The following is a 22,939-nucleotide window of genomic DNA, read 5'->3' as shown; positions in this document are numbered from 1 at the left end:
TGTGTTGTAGGAGACAGAGCAGACTATGCTGTGTTGTAGGAGACAGGTCAGACTATGCTGTGTTGTAGGAGACAGCGCAGACTATGCTGTAGTATTGTAGGAGACAGCGCAGACTATGCTGTAGTATTGTAGGAGACAGCGCAGACTATGCTGTGTTGTAGGAGACAGGTCAGACTATGCTGTGTTGTAGGAGACAGGTAAGACTATGCTGTGTTGTAGGAGACAGGTCAGACTATGCTGTGTTGTAGGAGACAGGTCAGACTATGCTGTGTTGTAGGAGACAGGTCAGACTATGCTGTGTTGTAGGAGACAGGTCAGACTATGCTGTATTGTAGGAGACAGGTCAGACTATGCTGTGTTGTAGGAGACAGGTCAGACTATGCTGTAGTATTGTAGGAGACAGACTCTGCAGTTTATAAGATGGGTAAACCTTTGATATAACTACTATGATATCATATGTTTCCATTGGTGATATTTTAGTGCTTTGTTAGTATGCACAGTAGGATAAGAATTTAGGAATCACCCTGTACATGTACTTTATTGTTGAGACTCTATAGTGTACCTGAGGATTTACTGCACACCTGTAAAATACTTTGGACTATTATTTTCAACACTGGAGTTAGTCGGTCTATGGAGAGAAATCATAACCCGTTCTAGAACGACATCGGGACACCTCCAATGTAAGGCTGCATTAATTTAAACTACTTTCTCTCTCTCTTTCTCTCTGACTTACTTGCATTCTAAGTGTACACACTGTGTACGATATATAGTTGGATCAATTTGTACACTTTATTAACCACGAGACAGTGTATGAATAAGTTTACGTTAGGTAGTATGAAATGGGTAGAAATCACAATCACACTTTAAAAAACCCAATTCGATTGAATTTGAACAATAATCGTAAAGAAAAATTATGATGAGGCATTCTCTCGTCACATGTTTTTTGGGGCACAGACTACACTCCCTCACACATAGCTCTTATCCTTAGACGAATTTGACTCCACTTTTTTGGCACATTGTTTTTCCTTATAATAGCTCTAAAACTTCATTGTTATTTCGGATTTCAAACATTTCGGTTGAGCATCACTGAAGAGACATGATTTGTCGAAATGTGCATCTGGTGCATCAAAATTGGTACCGTATAAGTTTTACATTATGACCCCTGGGTCGAGGCCTCTGCTGGTGGACTGTTAGTCCCCGAGGGTCTCTCTACAGCCCAGTACTTCGTTACTAGCTTGAAAATACGGATGTATATTTAATTGTTGTTTTAAAATTTAGAAATTCATTTCAAAATTAAGGATTATCTCCCTCGCGCATAGCTCTTATCTTTAGACGAATTTGACTCCACTTTTTTGGCACACTGTTTTTCCCTATAATAGCTCTAAAACTTCATTGTTATTTCGGATTTCAAACATTTCGATCAAAGATCAACAATCAAGATGTTTAAAATATTTCTTCTCAAGATCAAACCAGTGAAGTAGGAGCATGCTACATACCTCTGGTTGCAGATATGTAGCTTTCTGGGAAAATCTTGTGACAGGCCAGAGAGCTACAAATTCAGTCTTAGTAAAACAAACTTCGATTCACGGCGCAGGTTTTCTGTGCATGGTTAAGGTCTTATATCACTGTATTCTTGCATCGCCATCTTAACATTTTAATATTAAAAAAATCCCTAACGTAATTTCCCAGCATACCCAAACATGTATTCAAACATTCAGCAAAGCCCTACGCGCACAAAAAACTCAAATTATGAAATTATTTCATTTGTTCACACAAAGCTGCTTTAGGTCATGTTGTTTTGCAAATTTGATTCCATCGTAAGGAGGTTATTTTTCAAGTTTGGACAATACACAATTAACGTACCGCGAAACCACGCCCACCGTGCGAGGGGCGATAATTCCGCTGATGCTCCGACAAACATGACGAGTAAGGAATCAACACCGGCTGATCTGTCCGACGTTCCCGATGATTTTGCCGCAAAGTACTTGCCGTATGAACCTACACTGAGACAAAAACAACGGGCAAATGCTTTTAATAAAGGATCAAACTTGCATTCTCTCAAAATTTTCAAAACTATTTCAAGTTTAACACTTTTTGGGAAAATATATCGTAGCATGCGCAAGTCCGAGTCGCCACACACTGTCCACATCGACGTTGAAGAAGACATGAAGAAAATTACAGATGCGCATTGCGATTGTAAAGCTGGGTAATCAATGAATTATATCTACGATTTTTAAATATATTATATGCTTACTTAATAACACCATTAAAATAATTTTCCATATACAAGTCTGTTATTGGTAACTCCGACCGAATTTGTTTTCTTCGTCAAGTTCTGGTGGAAAATGTGCACACGTTTTGGCATTAATAATGATGATCGAGTCCTGGAAGATGTGCGGGTATAGAGATATTCCTGCAGAACCCTCATCAACAAGTCTACCCCAACAATGGGATAAACCAAGAGGCCCCAAAATTAAAGTTGAACCAGTCTCTCAGATTGTTATTGCAAGACCTGGTAATATTAACAGGAAAAGGAAGCCAGTTATGGCTACCTATAATGACAACACTTTTACAGGTACAAGGCAAATGATTCTGATTAATAATTTATTGGCGTGTATTACATATAGTATCAGTGCACACAGACAGTATACCCCCACCCCCCCCCCCTTCTGATTTTTTTTTGCGCGGACAATCTCTGAAATGTTTGTATTCCCTGTCTATCTCATACCAATTGTGATTTATGTATTCGTTTCACTCCTTTTGTAAGCTTTAGAGATTGCATGCTTTCTACCTGTATAGTTTAAGAGATTAGCCTTTTACCTGTTCTATATATAAATGTTTAAGAGATTGGCCTTCTACAGTGAAACAATTACATAAATCAAAATTGGGATGCAATAGATGGGGAATCCACACAAATCGATGAGAAATTACCCCCCTCCCCCTGTAAAAAAGGAGGGGGGGGGGGGTAGTTGTCTATGTTAGTACACAAGTTTATACTCAACATCACGTAATAAAATCTTCAGTTTATATACACACTGGTTGATACCGGTACATAGCATCAATTATTAATATCACATGTAATCACATTTTCAGTTTATATAAACACTGGTTAATACATGCACATAGCATCACGTTGTAAAGGGTGAGGGGGCAGAGAAGTAGGCTTAATAAGAAAAACAACATTTATTTTATGTGTTCAATTCAAACTTCATTTCCAAAGCCATTGAATACTACCGTAAAATAAATCCTGAACTTTCCATATGAAAATAACAGGAACAATATAATGTCCAGGGTGGGGGTGTTGTGTTGTTATGTGTCTTTAGTAAATGACTAATTGAACAAGACAAACATTTCATTGAAAATGTATATACACATGATATTTCAATTTGGTATAAAAATATTGATTTGTAGAAAAATTAACCTGGAAGAGTCTCACATTGCCATATTGAAAAATCATGTGTCTGCACCAATATCATACATTGTATCAGCACTAAGCCAAATGGTTGATGCTGGTCAATCACAACAGCCACTTGGATCAGCATTATCATATCATGTAAGGAAATCTACATATTATTCAATCCTGGATAAGGAAAGGCATGAAATTTGTTAAAAAGCAACAAACAAACCAGATTTGATTTATCGCACTAAATAAACTAAGGTCGATTCTGTTGTCCATTATTTTAAACTTCTTTACTCTAGCAATAGCTCTTTCTACATGCACCCTATGAATAGCAACCTTTTCTGTCATTTTCACATCAGATGTTTTCATCTGGCCTGAAGCAGGAGCAAAGGGTTGTATATTTAACTTAAGCCCTATCTTTTCAAGGTCATTTTCTATACGAAAACCTTTATCAGCCATTACCCCATCTCCTTCATGTATTTTACCTTCTTTGATCATTTCTTTCAAAATCTTGAAAAATCCACTCTGATGGGTAATATCATTGTCAGAAATTGAGCCTGAAAATAGCATTGAGGCAAATATAATAGATCCTCTAGGATCAATACCAACTAAACCCTTGAAAGTTGTACTGGATTTATAGTCGGAGTAAAACTGACTCTGTTTTGTTAACGAACTAGGCCTTTGAATTTTCACCTCAGTACCATCAATGATGACAAGAGTAGTAGGAAATTCTTCTTTAAACTTTTGTGGCATTTTGTCTATAATAATACTTCTGTCTGGCCAAATAGGTACTGATCCAAAGCGGTAAAACATGAAATTTATCCAGTTACTAAAAATAACACTGCAGTCTTGAGGTGAAATTCCAAACAGCCGAGACATATGTTTAAAGTCAAAATTTTGTCGTAATTTGATTAAAACAAATAACAGTTGATCCTTCATACTAAGAATTCTTAGACTACTGACATTTTTCGAGTACTCAAATGGCTCATCCACAGGAACTAAAAACTGGTATATAACATTAAATGTTGCTGATGAAAATCCTGTATAATACTTTAATTTTTCTGTTTTTAAGTTATCATATCTCATACTCGACTTATTGCTTAAACTGTCTTGTAAATGCATTTGTTCACATTTTAATTTGTTGTTTTCTTCTCGGAGAGTTACTATGACTTCTTCCAACTTCCTCTTCTCAGCAGCCATAGCTAATACATCAAGACTGTTTATATCTGCAATAAAAGAAATGAGTTTACAAAATATTGAACAATATTTGTAGTGGTTCATGTGTTTACATATATAGGCTCCCTTGATAACACCTACTGAACAACCTCATCCCGAAGGAGCAGATGTTTGTGGGCAGACAAATTTTCCAAAGCCATACATGATGCTTAACCTTGAGAGTACTGGACTTTGTGACAAACAACACAACTGGCAAGACCTTAATGTATCATTTGAAAATTGTGAGATTGAACAAAGCACCAAATGTCAGAGCAGCAGTGCAAGATGGTTTGCAGAAAGGAAGGGACGAATTACCGCCTCTAATTTTGGTTCTATCATGAATAGAAAAAAGGAAATTAATGACACATTTGTTAGAAATAGTTTTGACAAGAAGTCTTTTACATCAGCACCAACTTCATATGGGCAGGCCAATGAAAAAACTGCAAAACAAATGTACATAAAAAGTTCTGGAAACCATATACATAATGTTGGATTAGTTGTAAATCCCCTTTTCCCATATTTAGGTGCAACACCAGATGCCAAAATCTGTGAAAAATCTTTGACAGGTATTCTTGAAATTAAGTGCCCCTAGTCAGTAAGAGATTCTACTTTGCTGGAAGCTTGTGAAAATCAAACATTTTTTCTAGAAATTTCAGGTTCAAAGTATGTATTAAAAAGGTCACATTCTCATTGGTTCCAAGTTCAAGGTCAGCTCTTGATAACTGGAGCACCTTTTTGTGATTTTGTTACATTTACTAGACAAGAAATTAATGTTGAACGAATTTATCCATGTATTGATACCATGCTTTCACTGTTGAAAAAAAATGAGTGATGTGTATGTCAATCACTTTAAACCATATTTTGCATTGAAAAAATAAACTTAGCACTGCATACCATTGGATTCTACTGATTCTTTTCCAGGTTGACAATCTTTTGACACAACACTGTTATCTGTTGGCACTACTGTCGAATCCTCCTGTGTCTGTTGAACTTCAGTCTGTCCATTTTCGAAAACCTTATACAGTATACAAGATCTATTAATAATTTAAGTATATTGTAACGTGTAATGTGTGCATCTAATTTTTGCATAAATATTTAACATTTTGTTAATTCCTACGCCATAGACACATTTCACAGTTAACATGAATTAATATAATCTAAATCAATACCTGACTTCAACTGAAAGCTTCTTTGGCTCTGGTGTGTTGTCTGAACAATCAGGACGAGAAACGCGAGTCTTAATCAGTCTAGTGAATCAATCTATTGGTGTATACATATAATAACTATCAAATAAATGCATTCATTCATCATTATTATCATACCTTTGTGCATACATAAAAGTGCTTTGATTAATTTCGATCTTTCAAAAGATCCTCGTTAAGTTGGTAGGTAGGCCTGCCACAAAGTTTAATCCACTGCTTGCATTTCTCAAGATTTGTTGCCGGTTTGGGAAACGGAATGAATTTAACTCCCCCCTCTAGCCTCTCAGGATACCTGTCGTCGGTGTTACACGTCCCCCAACTGCATCTTTTCACGATTTTTGTCTTCGTTCACTGGATTTGCTAATATATCTATCTTGTTCGTTCTGCGATTGTTTATCGGAGCATATGGCGGAGCACGAAAATACCGCAACGCGCTAAATAAATGCAATTATTTCATTGGTTGAAAATTTACTTTGATTGACAGCCCGCGATACGCTAATTGTGGATTAGAAGCAGTTATACACATCTGAAAACCAAGATACCATATCGTATTCATATCCGGAATTTGCAACATTTTTTTCAAACCTTTTAATTGACATATTTCATTGACAGGTCGACAGGGGATGCTTACTCCTCCTAAGCAGCTGATACACCTCTGGTATATTCAGGGGTCCGTGTTTGCCCAACTCTCTCTTTTGTATCTCTTATAAGAGTTATGGGATTGATCACTGTTCGTTATCTTCACATTTTCATGTTTTTGTAGATGGCGTCGGGTTTCATATATCATGTTGCCATCCTATTTTCCCTGCTGTGTCTGTGTATTGCTGAGGACATCACCATCAACACCAGACTAGGGCAAATAGTGGGTACAAAGGACGCATACGAGCAGAAGACAGTTTCTATCTTCTATAACATTCCATTCGCCAAACCTCCCGTGGGAGACCTCCGTTTCGCTCAACCTGTGCCCTACGGAAACTGGACTGGTACTCTTAATGCTACCGTGTTTGGGAACCAATGTATGCAACGTGATAATCCTGTTTTACAATTTCTAGGAGTAGAAAGTTCCGAAGATTGTCTGAATCTAAATATATACGTACCAAACAACGTCAATGAATCTTCGAAGAAACCCGTGATGGTTTGGATACACGGAGGAGGATTCACTAGCGGATTAGCACAGATTTACGATTCAAGACCTCTAGCACTACATGGAAACGTCATTGTGGTCACTATTCAATATAGACTCGGTATCTTTGGATTCTTCTCTCTTGGTAAAACAGAAGCACTTGGTAACTACGGTATATGGGATCAGATGCTGGCGCTAGAGTGGGTTCATCAGAACATTGACTCTTTTGGCGGGGACCCAACGTCCGTGACAATATTCGGACAATCTGCGGGAGGAGCAAGCGTCTCACTTCTGTCTCTGATTCCCAGAAACAGAAATAGATTTCATCGAGTGATCGCTCAGAGTGGTACAATGACAGTACCATGGGCTATGACCAATGCTACAGAAGCCTCGTATGCTATAGGGGAACTAGTCGGGTGTTCAAGAAGTCTCCAAACTACTGCGTTCGTCCGTTGCTTGCAAAGCGTAAATTCCAGCACGCTCTTTAATAGTTATTGGGAATATAGTTACAGAGATCCCTATGCGTTTCCATCTTTTCCAGAAATCGGTCCTGTTATCGATGGCGAATTGTTCAAAATTGCACCGGCAAGTATTCTGAAAAACCATTCATCAGAAGAATATCAATTTTTCTCTTCTTTAGATTTTATGACAGGAACACTGAAAGCAGATGGTGATCTTGTACTAATTTCGATGACTGAAGCCTTTCAGAAGCATCATGGTTTTAATCTAACCACAGGTGTATCATTCGATGAGTTTTGTGACATAATTGTAAGTGCCTTTACGCGCAATTTCTTCAAAAATAATGCTTTTGTCTTCAGAAAAATTTGCGACGAGTACCAAAGCAAAAACAATGTTTCTGAACAGAGCCGTCAAATGGTGGAGCTATTCACAGATTTTCCGTTCGTTTATCCTGCATTTGAAAGTCTTCACCACCACAGCCAAGACAATATCAAGGCCAACACTTTTCACTACGTGTTTGAATTGGATGGACCACCATTAACATATTTATCACCACCCGACTGGTTTATCGGCCCTGGTCATGGATATGAATTAAGGTACTTATTTCCTGTCAATCCTCCATCCTCGGAGGAGTGGAAATACATTTCATCTGTTATGATGGCATACTGGACGAACTTTGCAAAGAATGGGTGAGTTCTATTTTACTGATTACCTCTAATGATTGTGCAATAACAATGCTTGATAGTGTATATCTTGTATCACATTTGAACAATTTCATCTGATCGTTCTGACATGAACTATGCATATAATTTTGACGGTGCAACGATGATTGATAAAGAAAATACTAGTGTAAACTTTAAAAAGAAATGTATAATCGCTATAAACTCATCGTCAATTTAAACAAAATAATTATGCCTACTCTTTGTTTGAGTGATTGCTTGAACAATCTTCATTGTAGCAGTGATCGTGAATTTAACCATATAACTCTCGTTTTGCATGGAGAAATTTGAGAGAAGCATTCGAACCATCTCGAATCATCTTGTGATATTCATGTTAATGTTGAAAACATATGACATATAGAAATAGCAAAGTTGTTTGTAGTAAATTACGAGATATACATGTCAGGTACTAGGGAATCTTTTTCTTGCAAGACATAGACATTCTGGCAAAGGCATATTAACAATTTGATAGACACTGCTTTCGAAACCACAGTAACACCCATTTCGGAACGAGGAAACCCTACACGGCCAGGAACAAAAGGAAATAATAGACAAATTCCATTGATTATTTCCCTACAATCCTATCACTGTAGAAACAATAATAAGCTCAAAGAGAAATCCAATAAAATATGTGAATTAATCACAAGTAGACGTCAAATGCAAGAAGGTCAGAATTCACTAACAGGAGCTTTATGAGACCTAGTGTTTACTTTTTTGTTCTCGTAATTCTCCTTCAATGCAGAAATTAAAAATATGCGTCCAAAATAATTGGAAATGCTACAAAACTCGGGTTCGATTCTCTTTAAGATTAAAGGTCACTTACATTTTACAAATACATTTAGGCTATTTCTGACAATATATTGGCTAATGTAAAATATTTTATTCCAGTATTTAACTAATCTTTCTGTTTAGCAAGTGTAATCGCTATAATTTTCTCTACTGGTTATTGGTTAGCAAATTCCCACAATATATAAATGCAGAAACCTACTATTTATTGATTCCGTTTATTGATCTAGCTGATATGATCTTGCATATGAGTATTGCATACTTTTTCACTTAATTTCTAGGGATCCAAACCACTCTTCGCTAACAAACTGGCCAATGTACGATAATCAAAAAGAGGGTTACCTGGCTATAAATAGCATCCAATCAACAATGATGAAATATAAGAAACATCGAATAGAGTTCTGGGGAAGAGATATTCCGTATTTAATGAAATCGGCTCCCACGGGAACGGTCACAATTCCCACAAAGCTTGGTTTGATGATCGGTAACATAAACTATCTCAATAACGATCACCAGAAAAAAGTTTTGACGTTTTACAATATTCCGTTTGCCAAACCTCCCGTGGGAGACCTCCGTTTCGCTCAACCTGTGCCCTACGGAAACTGGACTGGTACTCTTAATGCTACCGTGTTTGGGAACCAATGTATGCAACGTGATAATCCTGTTTTACAATTTCTAGGAGTAGAAAGTTCCGAAGATTGTCTGAATCTAAATATATACGTACCAAACAACGTCAATGAATCTTCGAAGAAACCCGTGATGGTTTGGATACACGGAGGAGGATTCACTAGCGGATTAGCACAGATTTACGATTCAAGACCTCTAGCACTACATGGAAACGTCATTGTGGTCACTATTCAATATAGACTCGGTATCTTTGGATTCTTCTCTCTTGGTAAAACAGAAGCACTTGGTAACTACGGTATATGGGATCAGATGCTGGCGCTAGAGTGGGTTCATCAGAACATTGACTCTTTTGGCGGGGACCCAACGTCCGTGACAATATTCGGACAATCTGCGGGAGGAGCAAGCGTCTCACTTCTGTCTCTGATTCCCAGAAACAGAAATAGATTTCATCGAGTGATCGCTCAGAGTGGTACAATGACAGTACCATGGGCTATGACCAATGCTACAGAAGCCTCGTATGCTATAGGGGAACTAGTCGGGTGTTCAAGAAGTCTCCAAACTACTGCGTTCGTCCGTTGCTTGCAAAGCGTAAATTCCAGCACGCTCTTTAATAGTTATTGGGAATATAGTTACAGAGATCCCTATGCGTTTCCATCTTTTCCAGAAATCGGTCCTGTTATCGATGGCGAATTGTTCAAAATTGCACCGGCAAGTATTCTGAAAAACCATTCATCAGAAGAATATCAATTTTTCTCTTCTTTAGATTTTATGACAGGAACACTGAAAGCAGATGGTGATCTTGTACTAATTTCGATGACTGAAGCCTTTCAGAAGCATCATGGTTTTAATCTAACCACAGGTGTATCATTCGATGAGTTTTGTGACATAATTGTAAGTGCCTTTACGCGCAATTTCTTCAAAAATAATGCTTTTGTCTTCAGAAAAATTTGCGACGAGTACCAAAGCAAAAACAATGTTTCTGAACAGAGCCGTCAAATGGTGGAGCTATTCACAGATTTTCCGTTCGTTTATCCTGCATTTGAAAGTCTTCACCACCACAGCCAAGACAATATCAAGGCCAACACTTTTCACTACGTGTTTGAATTGGATGGACCACCATTAACATATTTATCACCACCCGACTGGTTTATCGGCCCTGGTCATGGATATGAATTAAGGTACTTATTTCCTGTCAATCCTCCATCCTCGGAGGAGTGGAAATACATTTCATCTGTTATGATGGCATACTGGACGAACTTTGCAAAGAATGGGTGAGTTCTATTTTACTGATTACCTCTAATGATTGTGCAATAACAATGCTTGATAGTGTATATCTTGTATCACATTTGAACAATTTCATCTGATCGTTCTGACATGAACTATGCATATAATTTTGACGGTGCAACGATGATTGATAAAGAAAATACTAGTGTAAACTTTAAAAAGAAATGTATAATCGCTATAAACTCATCGTCAATTTAAACAAAATAATTATGCCTACTCTTTGTTTGAGTGATTGCTTGAACAATCTTCATTGTAGCAGTGATCGTGAATTTAACCATATAACTCTCATTTTGCATGGAGAAATTTGAGAGAAGCATTCGAACCATCTCGAATCATCTTGTGATATTCATGTTAATGTTGAAAACATATGACATATAGAAATAGCAAAGTTGTTTGTAGTAAATTACGAGATATACATGTCAGGTACTAGGGGATCTTTTTCTTGCAAGACATAAAGACATTCTGGCGAAGGCATATTGACACTGCTTTCGAAACCACAGTAACACCCATTTCGGAACGTGGAAACCTACACGGCCAGGAACAAAAGGAAATAATAGACAAATCCCATTGATTATTTCCCCACAATCCTATCACTGTAGAAACAATAATAAGCTCATAGAGAAATCCAATAAAATATGTGAATTAATCACAAGTAGATATCAAGTGGAAGAAGGTCAGAATTCATTATAACAGGAGCTTTATGAGACCTAGTGTTTACTTTTTTGTTCTCGTAATTCTCCTTCAATGCAGAAATTAAAAATATGCGTCCAAAATAATTGGAAATGCTACAAAACTCGGGTTCGATTCTCTTTAAGATTAAAGGTCACTTACATTTTACAAATACATTTAGGCTATTTCTGACAATATATTGGCTAATGTAAAATATTTTATTCCAGTATTTAACTAATCTTTCTGTTCAGCAAGTGTATTCGCTATAATTTTCTCTACTGGTTATTGGTTAGCAAATTCCCACAATATATAAATGCAGAAACCTACTATTTATTGATTCCGTTTATTGATCTAGCTGATATGATCTTGCATATGAGTATTGCATACTTTTTCACTTAATTTCTAGGGATCCAAACCACTCTTCGCTAACAAACTGGCCAATGTACGATAATCAAAAAGAGGGTTACCTGGCTATAAATAGCATCCAATCAACAATGATGAAATATAAGAAACATCGAATAGAGTTCTGGGGAAGAGATATTCCGTATTTAATGAAATCGGCTCCCACGGGAACGGTCACAATCCCCACAAAGCTTGGTTTGATGATCGGTAACATAAACTATCTCAATAACGATCATCAGAAAAAAGTTTTGACGTTTTATAATATTCCGTTTGCCAAACCTCCCGTGGGAGACCTCCGTTTCGCTCAACCTGTGCCCTACGGAAACTGGACTGGTACTCTTAATGCTACCGTGTTTGGGAACCAATGTATGCAACGTGATAATCCTGTTTTACAATTTCTAGGAGTAGAAAGTTCCGAAGATTGTCTGAATCTAAATATATACGTACCAAACAACATCGATGAATCTTCGAAGAAACCCGTGATGGTTTGGATACACGGAGGAGGATTCACTAGCGGATTAGCACAGATTTACGATTCAAGACCTCTAGCACTACATGGAAACGTCATTGTGGTCACTATTCAATATAGACTCGGTATCTTTGGATTCTTCTCTCTTGGTAAAACAGAAGCACTTGGTAACTACGGTATATGGGATCAGATGCTGGCGCTAGAGTGGGTTCATCAGAACATTGACTCTTTTGGCGGGGACCCAACGTCCGTGACAATATTCGGGCAATCTGCGGGAGGAGCAAGCGTCTCACTTCTGTCTCTGATTCCCAGAAACAGAAATAGATTTCATCGAGTGATCGCTCAGAGTGGTACAATGACAGTACCATGGGCTATGACAAATGCTACAGAAGCCTCGTATGTTATAGGGGAACTAGTCGGGTGTTCAAGAAGTCTCCAAACTACTGCGTTCGTCCGTTGCTTGCAAAGCGTAAATTCGAACACACTTCGAAATAATTATTTGCAATATACAGACAGATATCCCAATGCATTTTCCTCTGTTGCAGAAATCGGTCCCGTTATTGACGGCGAGTTGTTTAGGTTGGCACCGGAAAGCCTTCTTAAAATATATTCATCAGAAGAATATCAATTTTTTTCTTCACTGGATTTCATGACTGGTACAGTCAAAGCAGATGGCAATTATGTGCTGCTTGAAATGTCTGAATCCCTTCAGAACATCACGGTTTCAATTTAACTAACGGCATATCATCCGAACAGTTTTGTGACATAATTGTACCGCAATTGACCTTAATTTACTTCCAAAACAATTCATTAATTTCAGATAAAATTTGCGAAGAATATCATATAAAAAATAATATCTCCCAACTGAGTCGTCAAATGATTGACATGTATACCGATTTCATCTTTGCTTATCCAGCGATTGAAAGCCTTCGCTCTCACATTCATGATAACGTCCAATCGACCACGTTTCATTATGTGTTTGGATTAGACGTGGGATCGCTGTTATTAACCTCCCCTCCCCCTTGGTATATAGGTCCTGGTCATGCAGATGATCTAATATGTTTATTTCCTTCTATTCCTCTTTCTGGGCATGAGGAGTACATTTGTTCTGTTATGCGGAGATACTGGATAAACTTTTCAAAAACTGGGTAAGTTTTCCTTTGTTTTAAACTTTTCTTATTGATTTTTATCTAGATCTGCAGAATTGGAACAATAGATATTGACTGGAAACATTTCGTTTAGAGTCTTGGGATCATTTCTTTGTGCTTCAATTTGTACTTTACATATTCGTTTGAGTATATATCTTAGAATTACCTGATAACATAATTATTAAAGGATATAACGCATGTTACTAAACTTTTTTTTATTTTTTCAGCAAATTCAATTCTTTTCATGCCTAAAAATACTTTAAATGTGTTTTTAATGAAATGTTTTGTGCAGTTTTCGAGTTTTGAAAGCGATGAAATTCAAATCTTGCGATATGTGTATTTACTTTTTATATTTTACCTGTCATTCATCTTCGCTAGCCAAGGGTAGCGAAGATGCCTGTCATTGTGTTACGTCATATGCGTCCTTGGGTATGAAAACATCTGTCAGCCTTTTCATTTACAGATTAGATTTAATCGACACAAAAAAACTAACAAACAAGTGTCACGTTAACGGCTTGTAAATAACATTGCATTAAGGTGTTTTGTGCTATTTAAGGTGTGCTAGTTGCCGGTAGAAAGGATTTAAACTGATTAAAAAAAAATTGGTAAGGAAGATGTTAGAAAAAAGACGTGGATAATTTTTTGTTTGAGTAAGGAGTTTACCTTTAAAACACCGAGTCACATTTGTCCATGTACTTTTTCAAAAACCACTTGGACATAGACCCAGATAAAGTGCGAGAAATTGAATATAGCTAAGCACTGCTAGGCCTACAGCATATACATTCAGTTCTGGTCTTCAATTCAATACACATTCGGATCAACTGACCTTCACCTTGTAACAACATATATAACTTCCAGTTTCTACCAACTGGTAAATTTACAAAAATTTTAAATATACGAAATAATGAAACTTTCAATCATAAATAATGAAATATTGTATTTCATAACTTTAAATTGAATTATAGAATTATGCTTCATTTTTGTTCTCATCAAACTCGTAACATCAAAAACAGTATTATATATAAAACGCCGTGCTCCCACTTCTTAACGACGTGCAGATCACAGTTGAAAAACAATAATAACCAAATTGCTTTATCAAAATAAAGTTTTGTGATTTCCACTTTAAATTTGATCATTTTTATTAATTTTTGTCGAAATCCTCCCGTGACGGCATACTATAAAACCTGGCCTGGCCCCATTGGCCTGGCCTGGCCTTAAAATTGGCCTGGCCCCAATTTTGGCCTCTAATTATGCTCCATCCCAAATTTTGGCCTGGCCTCAAAAGTAGGTCTGGCCTCAAATTTGGCCTCTAAAATAATTTTTGGCCTCAACTAAAAAAAAATTTTTTTATTCAAAATTTCGATTGAATTCATTGATTTATTATTGGTTTTAGTTTTTCAAAGTCATAGCAGATAAATGATATGTTTCTGTTGTTTTGTAAATGTGCATTTTAAAATAATCATGAACTACCACCAATCTGATTGATTTTATTGAATATCTATTGATCAGTTTATTGAATAAATCATTTTCTTTTCCCTTCATATCTGTATGTACCAAAACAGAAAAACAGATGCACAAATAATGTACCAAAACAGATGCACAAATAATGAAACAATTGGCATATTGATCCCCCCCCCCCCCCCCCGAATTATGATTGATTTCATTCATTTATTATTGGTTTTGTTTTTTCAAAATTGTTGAATATGAATCTGATTGATTTTATTGAATATCAATTGATCAGTTTATTGATTAAATAATTTTCCCCTTCCTAACATATGTACTAGTACACACTAAAAAAAAGTATACGGAACTAATGAAATGATTGGCTTATTGATTTTTTTCTGAATTATGATTGATTTCATGTTTTATTATTGGTTTTGATTTTTCAAAATTGTTTAACATAAGTGATATGTTTGTGTTGTTTTGTAAATATGCACATTGAAAACTCTCATTTTACTAATGATCCATTTCACTTATTGATAATGAATTTAAAAAACAAATTCACACTAGCGTAATGATGAATCATCACACTTCACACACTGTAATGTTAGAGTACCGCCATCAGTCTCATTGATAAGAACAATGAGTTTGATATCTAGGTATAAAAATACTACCATAAATCATACAAATTTGAAACTACAACTTTGATAAATTAAGGATGTTCATATCTGTTTAAATTATTTGAAATAAACATTGAAGTCAGCATTTCGCAAATTCTATGGTCGTTATAACGATCTAGTTCGTCAATACAACCTATCATTGGGTCAAATGCTGTCTGACGTGTTTCATACCGATTGTTAGGCCGTTCTTGGCACACTGATTTTGACTACGGATAACTTCGTTTACCTGAACAGGATATAGGACTCACGGCGGGTGTGGCCGGTCGACAGGGGATACTTACTCCTCCTACACACCTAATCCCACCTCTGGTGTGTCCAGGGGTCCGTATTTGCCCAACTATCTATTTTGTATTGCTTGTAGGAGTTATGAGATTGATCACTGTTCGTTATCTTCACCTTTCATGTAACACTAGTACTGTAATGGGATATCAGATTATTTACAACATATTAATTTAACACAGAGTTCTACAGCACAGGTCTTGACAGGAAGTCAAGGTTGAGGTTAATCTATGATATACGGGTTTGAAATGTCACACAGCTCTGCACAGAACGTTATTTTCAATAACTATCAGAATGAAAGATGATTTTGACGATAGTTTAAAAACGTTAAGAAGTAAAGCACAAAATTAAAACTTTGTGAATTTGTAGATGCATAAACCTTTTTTCTCCATTATAAAACATTATTATGAGCATTACATGTATCTGATATTTGCTTAGATGTGGAGGTACAAACGATTTTTTTTTTGCTAACTAATGCAGGCTTTGATATAAAATAAGAAGATGGTAGACATATTCAATGTAATAATTGTAATTAGTTCTGTTTCACTGTTGCTTTATCGCAAAACCAGAAAAAAAATCACAATTTTGAAAGATCAGACAGACAATTGTGATAACCTTATTTAGTTTAGGCACAATCTTAAAATGAGTTACTAATTAAAATTTTCTGTTGTATCAAACACACCCTATTTGCAAATGTTGGACTGTTCCATTGTTTCTGTATAATGGAATTTCCAACTTCAGCAAATGTTTTCATCACCATTCTTTAATATGGTGATAGATATTGCCTTTATCCTGACAGGGCAGGCCTTCATAGCATATTAACTTGTCACTTTTGCTATGAGTATTGAAACTTAATTATGAAATCAAGAAAGAAATATTTATAATACATTATATCCGTTTTAATCTACATTGTTCATTCTACGTAAAGCATAGATAAATGAACACTATAATACAAATAGAAAATCCTTAGTTTATTAGCTATTATCATTATGCTAGCAAACATTTCACTGTGTTTATTTTGATTTTTTAGAAATGTCATTTATCATGCTTTGGAAATAAACAAGTAACACTAAATGCGTGCTATCAGCACATGGAAAACATTAAGACCACATGCTCTGTTCTGAATGTGTGCTGCTCTAAAAATCAAATTCATTATAATGACAACACTTTTATAATATGTAAATTGATATCAAATTGAATTCTATTGCATACAAAAAATATCAATAAATCAATCATTTCATCAGTATACTTTTTGGTGTACTAGTACATAAGTCAGGAAGCAAATAATTTTGTCAATAAACTAATCAATAGATTATCAATAAATCAATATTGGTAGTAGTTCATGTTTATTCTAATGTACATATATCATTTTATTTCTACAACTTTGAAAAACTAAAACCAATAATAAATCAATGAAATCAATCATAATTCTGGGGAAAAAAATCAATATGCCAATTGTTTCATTATTTGTGCATCTGTTTTGGTGTGGACTAGTACATACAGATATGAAGGGAAACGAAAATGATTTACATGTATTCAATAAACTGATCAATAGATATTCAATAAATCAATCAGATTGGTGGTAGTTCATGATTATTTTAAAATGCACATTTACAAAACAACAGAAACATATCATTTATCTGCTATGACTTTGAAAAACTAAATCCAATAATAAATCAATGAATTCAATCAAAATTTTGAATTTGACAAAAAACATTTGGGTTGAGGCCCAAAAAAATTTTAGAGGCCAAATTTGCGGCCAGGACAACATTTGAGGTCAGGCCAAAATTTGGGATGGGGCATAATTAGAGGCCAAGATTGGGACCAGGCCAATTTTAAGGCCAGGCCAGGCCAGGCCAATGGGACCAGGCCAGGTTTTATAGTGTGCCTCCCGTGACAGTAGAGCTGTAGGCTTATTGTCAACGATGTAACGGATCATAATTTGTCTAATCCAAAAAATAAATAATAACTGCACTGTTCATTTTAGAAAAAAGGAGCCAATTACATATGTTTAAGGGAATAACATTGCCAAATAGTGTGTAAACAGCGACACACATAAACATTATTCAATCGCAATTGCCAATTTCATACTCGCTTTCCTCGTTATATGTCGGTATTTACTTCGCTATTTGTATGCACTGGTGACTAAAAAATATAAGACTCTGGAAATTTGTCAACATCGATTTAAATGTTATCCATGGTGTATGAATTAGGCCCCTAAAAGCTGATTTTTAAAAAAATATCCAACACATTTTCACAATCAATTGATCGAAGTAGGGCGGATGTGACGTCACTGTACCACGTGACTACCAAACCAATTAAAGATACCTTTTAAAATCAGGGCTTGGATTTAAATCCGTATTGTGGCTAGTTATTGCAATATTTCGGCGAACTATTAGAATTAATTACTATAAGCACAAGAAAGACAAAATGCATATAAATTTGTATACTTTTGAAACATGCGATGTGTCCTTTAATTGTCTAATCATATAGCGAAACTGACTTGGATTTATTGGGAAAAAACCTCCAACTTACTTTTGGGTTTTCCTTTTATCTGAGTAGCCAATATTTGAGTAAAATCCCAGATTTAAGTCCAGTTTCGATTTTTTCTCTGGAGAAATCCAGACCTGAATTAGTTATAGACCACTGTGATACTAACCAGTACGACATGAACGTCTTTTGTGTGAATTCGTAGATTAATGTGATAATCTGGTTATTGTAAATTAAGGAAACTACATCATACTTACAAAGATTGCTATCAAATTGAGATAGATTTATCATATAATGTCACACATTTTTGAATCAGTTTTGTTAACATATATAATAAGTGGACTTGATGCCCCGTAGGAATCCGGGTTAGAACAGATCTTCAGTACCCCTTGCTTGTCGTAAGAGGCGACTAAATGTGGTGGTCCTTTGAATGAGACTGCAAATAAAAACGAGGCCTCGTGTCACAGCAGGTGTGGAACAATAAAGGTTCCTCCCTACTCAAAGGCTGTAAGTGCCGAGTATAGGCCTAAATTTTGCAGCTCTTCATCAGCAATGGTGACGTCTTCAAATTAGTGAAAAATTCTCGAACAATATATACTAACGAAAAAAAAATTCAAAAGTTAAATGATAACATTTTTTTTTATCTCTCTTTATTCTTAAAGGTATAGTTTAATATATTAAACGTGTGTTTGAGTACTCAATTTGTTAAATTTCGCGATTGATTTGCCATAATGGTCACGACACTCTTTTCTGGAGTTTCGAGCCTAAGCGATCACATGGTTAGTAATCGATTAGATTTTTTGTATTCATTGACATTATTCAATGTATTGATACAATTTTAATCTAGTTACGAGGTCGCCGAAACGGGAACACATATTTTCGATTCTGGCGGAACTCCATTGGTTTCCCATCCATTACCGACCCCAAGGATGACATGCTGAACACAGAATTATATGATTTGCTTTCCTCTATCATAGAATATAATTATGATTTTCCTATGCCTACGAGAAGTTCTCAGGATGTTGTTGTAAATAGTTTCGGTATTTGTTTTACATTGGTTAGTAAGACGAACACTGGGAAAACGTTAAAAACTGCTTTGTGGATAGATAATTATCAAAATATGGCATTGATTGTCAAATGTTAATTTTTATTAAGTCAATGTATTCTAATATAAAAGCATGTGTAAGACACAAGAACCAGTTGTCAGAGTTTTTCAGATGTCAAGAGGGTTTGATGCAAGGGGAATAACTCTCCCCATTGTTATTTTCCTTCTATATAAATTGTTTTGAAATGGAATTTATTGAAAGCATGTGTTTACCGTAGAAACTAGAGAAATGGCTTTATTTTTGATAATTTATGCTGATGATATTGTTTTATTTTCTGAGACGGAACAAGGTTTGCAAGATATGCGTAACTGTTTGTATCAATATACAATTAAGTGGAATATAACAGTGAACGTAGATAAAACTAAAATTGTAGTATTTAGAAATAGTGGTAGATTAAAACAAATTATTGTTGGAAATATAATTGTGAAATTATTGATATCGTAGACAATCTCAACTACCTTGGTGTTACTCTGAATTCTAATGGTATATTTAATGCATTATATTAAATAATGATATACATAATGCAATATATGTACATGAATATATAGATGAAATCACTAAAGTACACATTTTTTCCACAATTGTACAACCAAGGCTTCATTTGCAAATTCATTAAACCGGCAAAATTGCCCAAATTTTACTCGCAGCAAAGAGAGACTGGTAAACGATAGTCTTGTACCAGTATTTTTTGACACAAATTCGTACTGAAACACGTTTTTCATTACCCAAGCAAACTAAACTTAAATTGGACTTTTATAAACATCAAGAGAAAAATTATCCTTAGTCTGTACTATGTATATCAAAGGGGTGACTCTAAGTCACATAAGTTACACCATATCATTAACTGTCGATAATCTTGGTTGATATAAGGACAAACTTTGATAACTTTGTTTATCTAATCTTATGAAATTGTTCTTTAAAACAGTAATCCTAATGGTCCATCTCTACCACTCTGGCCGACGTACGACGCCTCTAATCAGGCTTATTTAGCATTAGATGACAATCCGATAGCAAGGATGAGATTTGAGGAGAGACGCGTCAAAATTTGGATGGAAGACATACCAAGAATTGCTGAAAGCACAACCGTCTTCAATACGGTGGTTCAAACTCCTGTAGGCCAAATCCGGGGAATAGAAAGAGTTCTACCAGAGAAACCAAACACAAAAGTGCTAGTATTTTATAACATTCCGTTTGCCAAGCCGCCTGTGGGGGATTTGAGATTTGGTAAACCTGTACCTTACGGTAGATTTGACAATACGTACGATGCAACAACACTTGGTAGCGCTTGTATACAGTCAGCAGTTTATACAGACATTGAAGAGTATAGTGAAGATTGTTTACAGCTTAATATATATGTACCTCACGATATATCTACATCCAGCAAGAAATCCGTGATGGTGTGGATTCATGGAGGTGGATTTGCGCAGGGATCCGCCGTTCAAAATGACGGATCAACCTTGGCTATCAAAGGAAATGTTATTGTGGTTACTGTAAATTATCGTCTTGGAGTGTTTGGTTTCTTCAGTTTAAATGACGCTGCGTCGAAGGGTAATTATGGCATATGGGATCAAATTCTAGCTTTACAATGGGTGAAAGACAATATTGCATCCTTTGGCGGAAATCCAGACTCCATAACATTATTTGGTGAATCCGCTGGGGGTTACAGTGTATCTCTTCTTTCTCTTATACCACAAAATCACGGACTTTTCCATAAAGTTATAGCTCAAAGCGGAACAGCTTTCTCTCCTGTGGCTTTTGGCGATTCTCGTTCTGCAACAATCGAAGTTGGCAAATTATCTCAATGTGAACATAATTCTGATAGTGTGAAATTTATCAGATGCATGCGTAATGTATCTGCAGAGGACATATTAAAGCATTACTTGACTTTCATAACCAGTAATCCTTCACAACTATCCCCCCATATTGATTTCATGCCATGCATTGACAATGAATTGTTTCGACAAACACCGTCCGAAATTCTTAAAAACACTTCGTCTCAAGGGTTTAAGTTCTTTTCCTCTCTAGATCTGCTTTCGGGAGTAATGAAACAGGAAGGATCTGTTCTCTTTAACCACATTACTCCCAACATCGAGAAAAAATACAACTTTGACTTGAGTGTTGGCATACCAACTGAATTCGTTTGTAACTTTTATATTCCCGCCTTTTTTTATTTATCCACCTCTCTGGAAACCGACTGTTCATGAAATCTGCAATATGCGACAAATACAGGGATATTCGATCTCAGGCACAGCAGGCAAAACTAGCGATGGACTTCCTTGCAGACGTAATGTATATCGTACCAATGGTCAAAGTGCTGGACGCTCATAGCGCTGATAACATATACTCCAGAACGTTCCAGTACCTTGTAACTAAAGACTATCCTTATCCATCCCACACGTATCCCAGCTGGTTGGAAGGTCCAGCTCACGGGGATAACGTTGGTTTTATATTCCAATACTACATTCCTCCCAAGGATGGTGTGCAAGACTATTTAGCAGTGTCTGATAAAATGATTGCTTACTGGAGTAATTTCGCAAAGAATGGGTAAAGCATGCACAGTATTAACTTATTGGAAAATTATCATGAACTTATGATATATCACAATAAGAAATTGATTGCAAAAATATTGGTTTATGGATATTTCATATGACGGTATTACTTACTTTGTTTCTTTTTTTATTTCTTGGAGAAAAATGAGTCCCGACAATATTTTTATTTTATTTACAGTGACCCCAATGACAACTCTCTGGTGAGATGGCCAGCCTACAATCCTGAAAGTAGAGGCTTTATAATACTGGACACGGACATCAAACCCGACCTAAAATACACCGACTCCAGGATCAAGTTTTGGGTAGAAGAATTGCCTGACATATTGACCAACAAACCCGCTACCACGCCTGAGATAAACGTAAGAGACAACTCAGCAGCGGACCTTGAATACAGTTTTAGAAGCTTCATTTCTATAGCTATTTTACAATTTCTTCGAACGCTGATATTGTGATAAGGCGGATAAGTCAGAACTTACTCTCTGCACTAGATCCGCAGTGTTTGAGAATGTCGAGATGACGTGTAATTGATCAGTATCAACATTAGTCATTGATTTGTACGTTTTCTATAAATGCGTGACAATATCAATAGTCTTCCTTTTCCACTATCATATCTGCATTTCATACACTATACACATTTTTCCATCTAGACTACGCATATGTCTATCTATTTATCGATCGATCTATCTATCTGAAATACGTTAACATCATTATCAATATCAACATATATATGGTATGTATTCTATATATTGTATATCACTTGCCTGCGTATATGTACATACATTTCTTATCATTATACTATACTGACCATTGTCCTGTTTTGGAAGAAGGCTTATGTGGATATCTTTTGTCTAATCCTAAAATGTTATATATAATAAAATATGTCTTAATCAAA

The 22,939-nt window shown here is 35.9% G+C and overlaps 3 protein-coding genes across 3 annotated transcripts; all 3 read left to right on the top strand.

Moving 5' to 3' along the window:
- Nucleotides 1–360: 360 nt before the first annotated feature.
- Nucleotides 361–13,706, top strand: LOC125647249 (uncharacterized). Its single transcript, XM_056140026.1, has 4 exons — nucleotides 361–680; nucleotides 6,581–8,088; nucleotides 9,186–10,802; nucleotides 11,891–13,706. The coding sequence occupies exons 2-4, from the start codon at nucleotides 6,581–6,583 to the stop codon at nucleotides 13,086–13,088; spliced, it is 4,323 nt and encodes a 1,440-aa protein (XP_055996001.1). The 5' UTR covers nucleotides 361–680; the 3' UTR covers nucleotides 13,089–13,706.
- On the top strand, nucleotides 3,417–5,505 carry LOC130046853 (uncharacterized). Its single transcript, XM_056140027.1, has 2 exons — nucleotides 3,417–3,553; nucleotides 4,698–5,505. The coding sequence occupies exons 1-2, from the start codon at nucleotides 3,500–3,502 to the stop codon at nucleotides 5,205–5,207; spliced, it is 564 nt and encodes a 187-aa protein (XP_055996002.1). The 5' UTR covers nucleotides 3,417–3,499; the 3' UTR covers nucleotides 5,208–5,505.
- LOC125667730 (carboxylesterase 1D-like) lies at nucleotides 13,232–22,939 on the top strand. The gene is given in 4 exon segments (XM_048901343.2): nucleotides 13,232–13,503; nucleotides 20,424–21,664; nucleotides 21,667–22,042; nucleotides 22,226–22,939. Coding segments are annotated over 4 exon segments (2,163 nt in total). The 3' UTR covers nucleotides 22,500–22,939.

Source organism: Ostrea edulis, chromosome 6 (assembly GCF_947568905.1).
Source record: "Ostrea edulis chromosome 6, xbOstEdul1.1, whole genome shotgun sequence".
Classification (NCBI taxonomy): domain Eukaryota; kingdom Metazoa; phylum Mollusca; class Bivalvia; order Ostreida; family Ostreidae; genus Ostrea; species Ostrea edulis.
The sequence above is the reverse complement of the archived record's forward strand: the minus strand, read 5'-3'. Positions and strand labels throughout refer to the sequence as shown.

Coding starts and splice junctions, on each gene's coding strand:
- LOC130046853 (XM_056140027.1), top strand. CDS start 3,500: ATGGTTGATGCTGGTCAATCACAACAGCCACTTGGATCAGCATTATCA. Junction 3,554..4,697: donor GATCAGCATTATCATATCAT/GTAAGGAAATCT, acceptor TTACATATATAG/GCTCCCTTGATAACACCTAC.
- LOC125647249 (XM_056140026.1), top strand. CDS start 6,581: ATGGCGTCGGGTTTCATATATCATGTTGCCATCCTATTTTCCCTGCTG. Junction 8,089..9,185: donor ACGAACTTTGCAAAGAATGG/GTGAGTTCTATT, acceptor CTTAATTTCTAG/GGATCCAAACCACTCTTCGC. Junction 10,803..11,890: donor ACGAACTTTGCAAAGAATGG/GTGAGTTCTATT, acceptor CTTAATTTCTAG/GGATCCAAACCACTCTTCGC.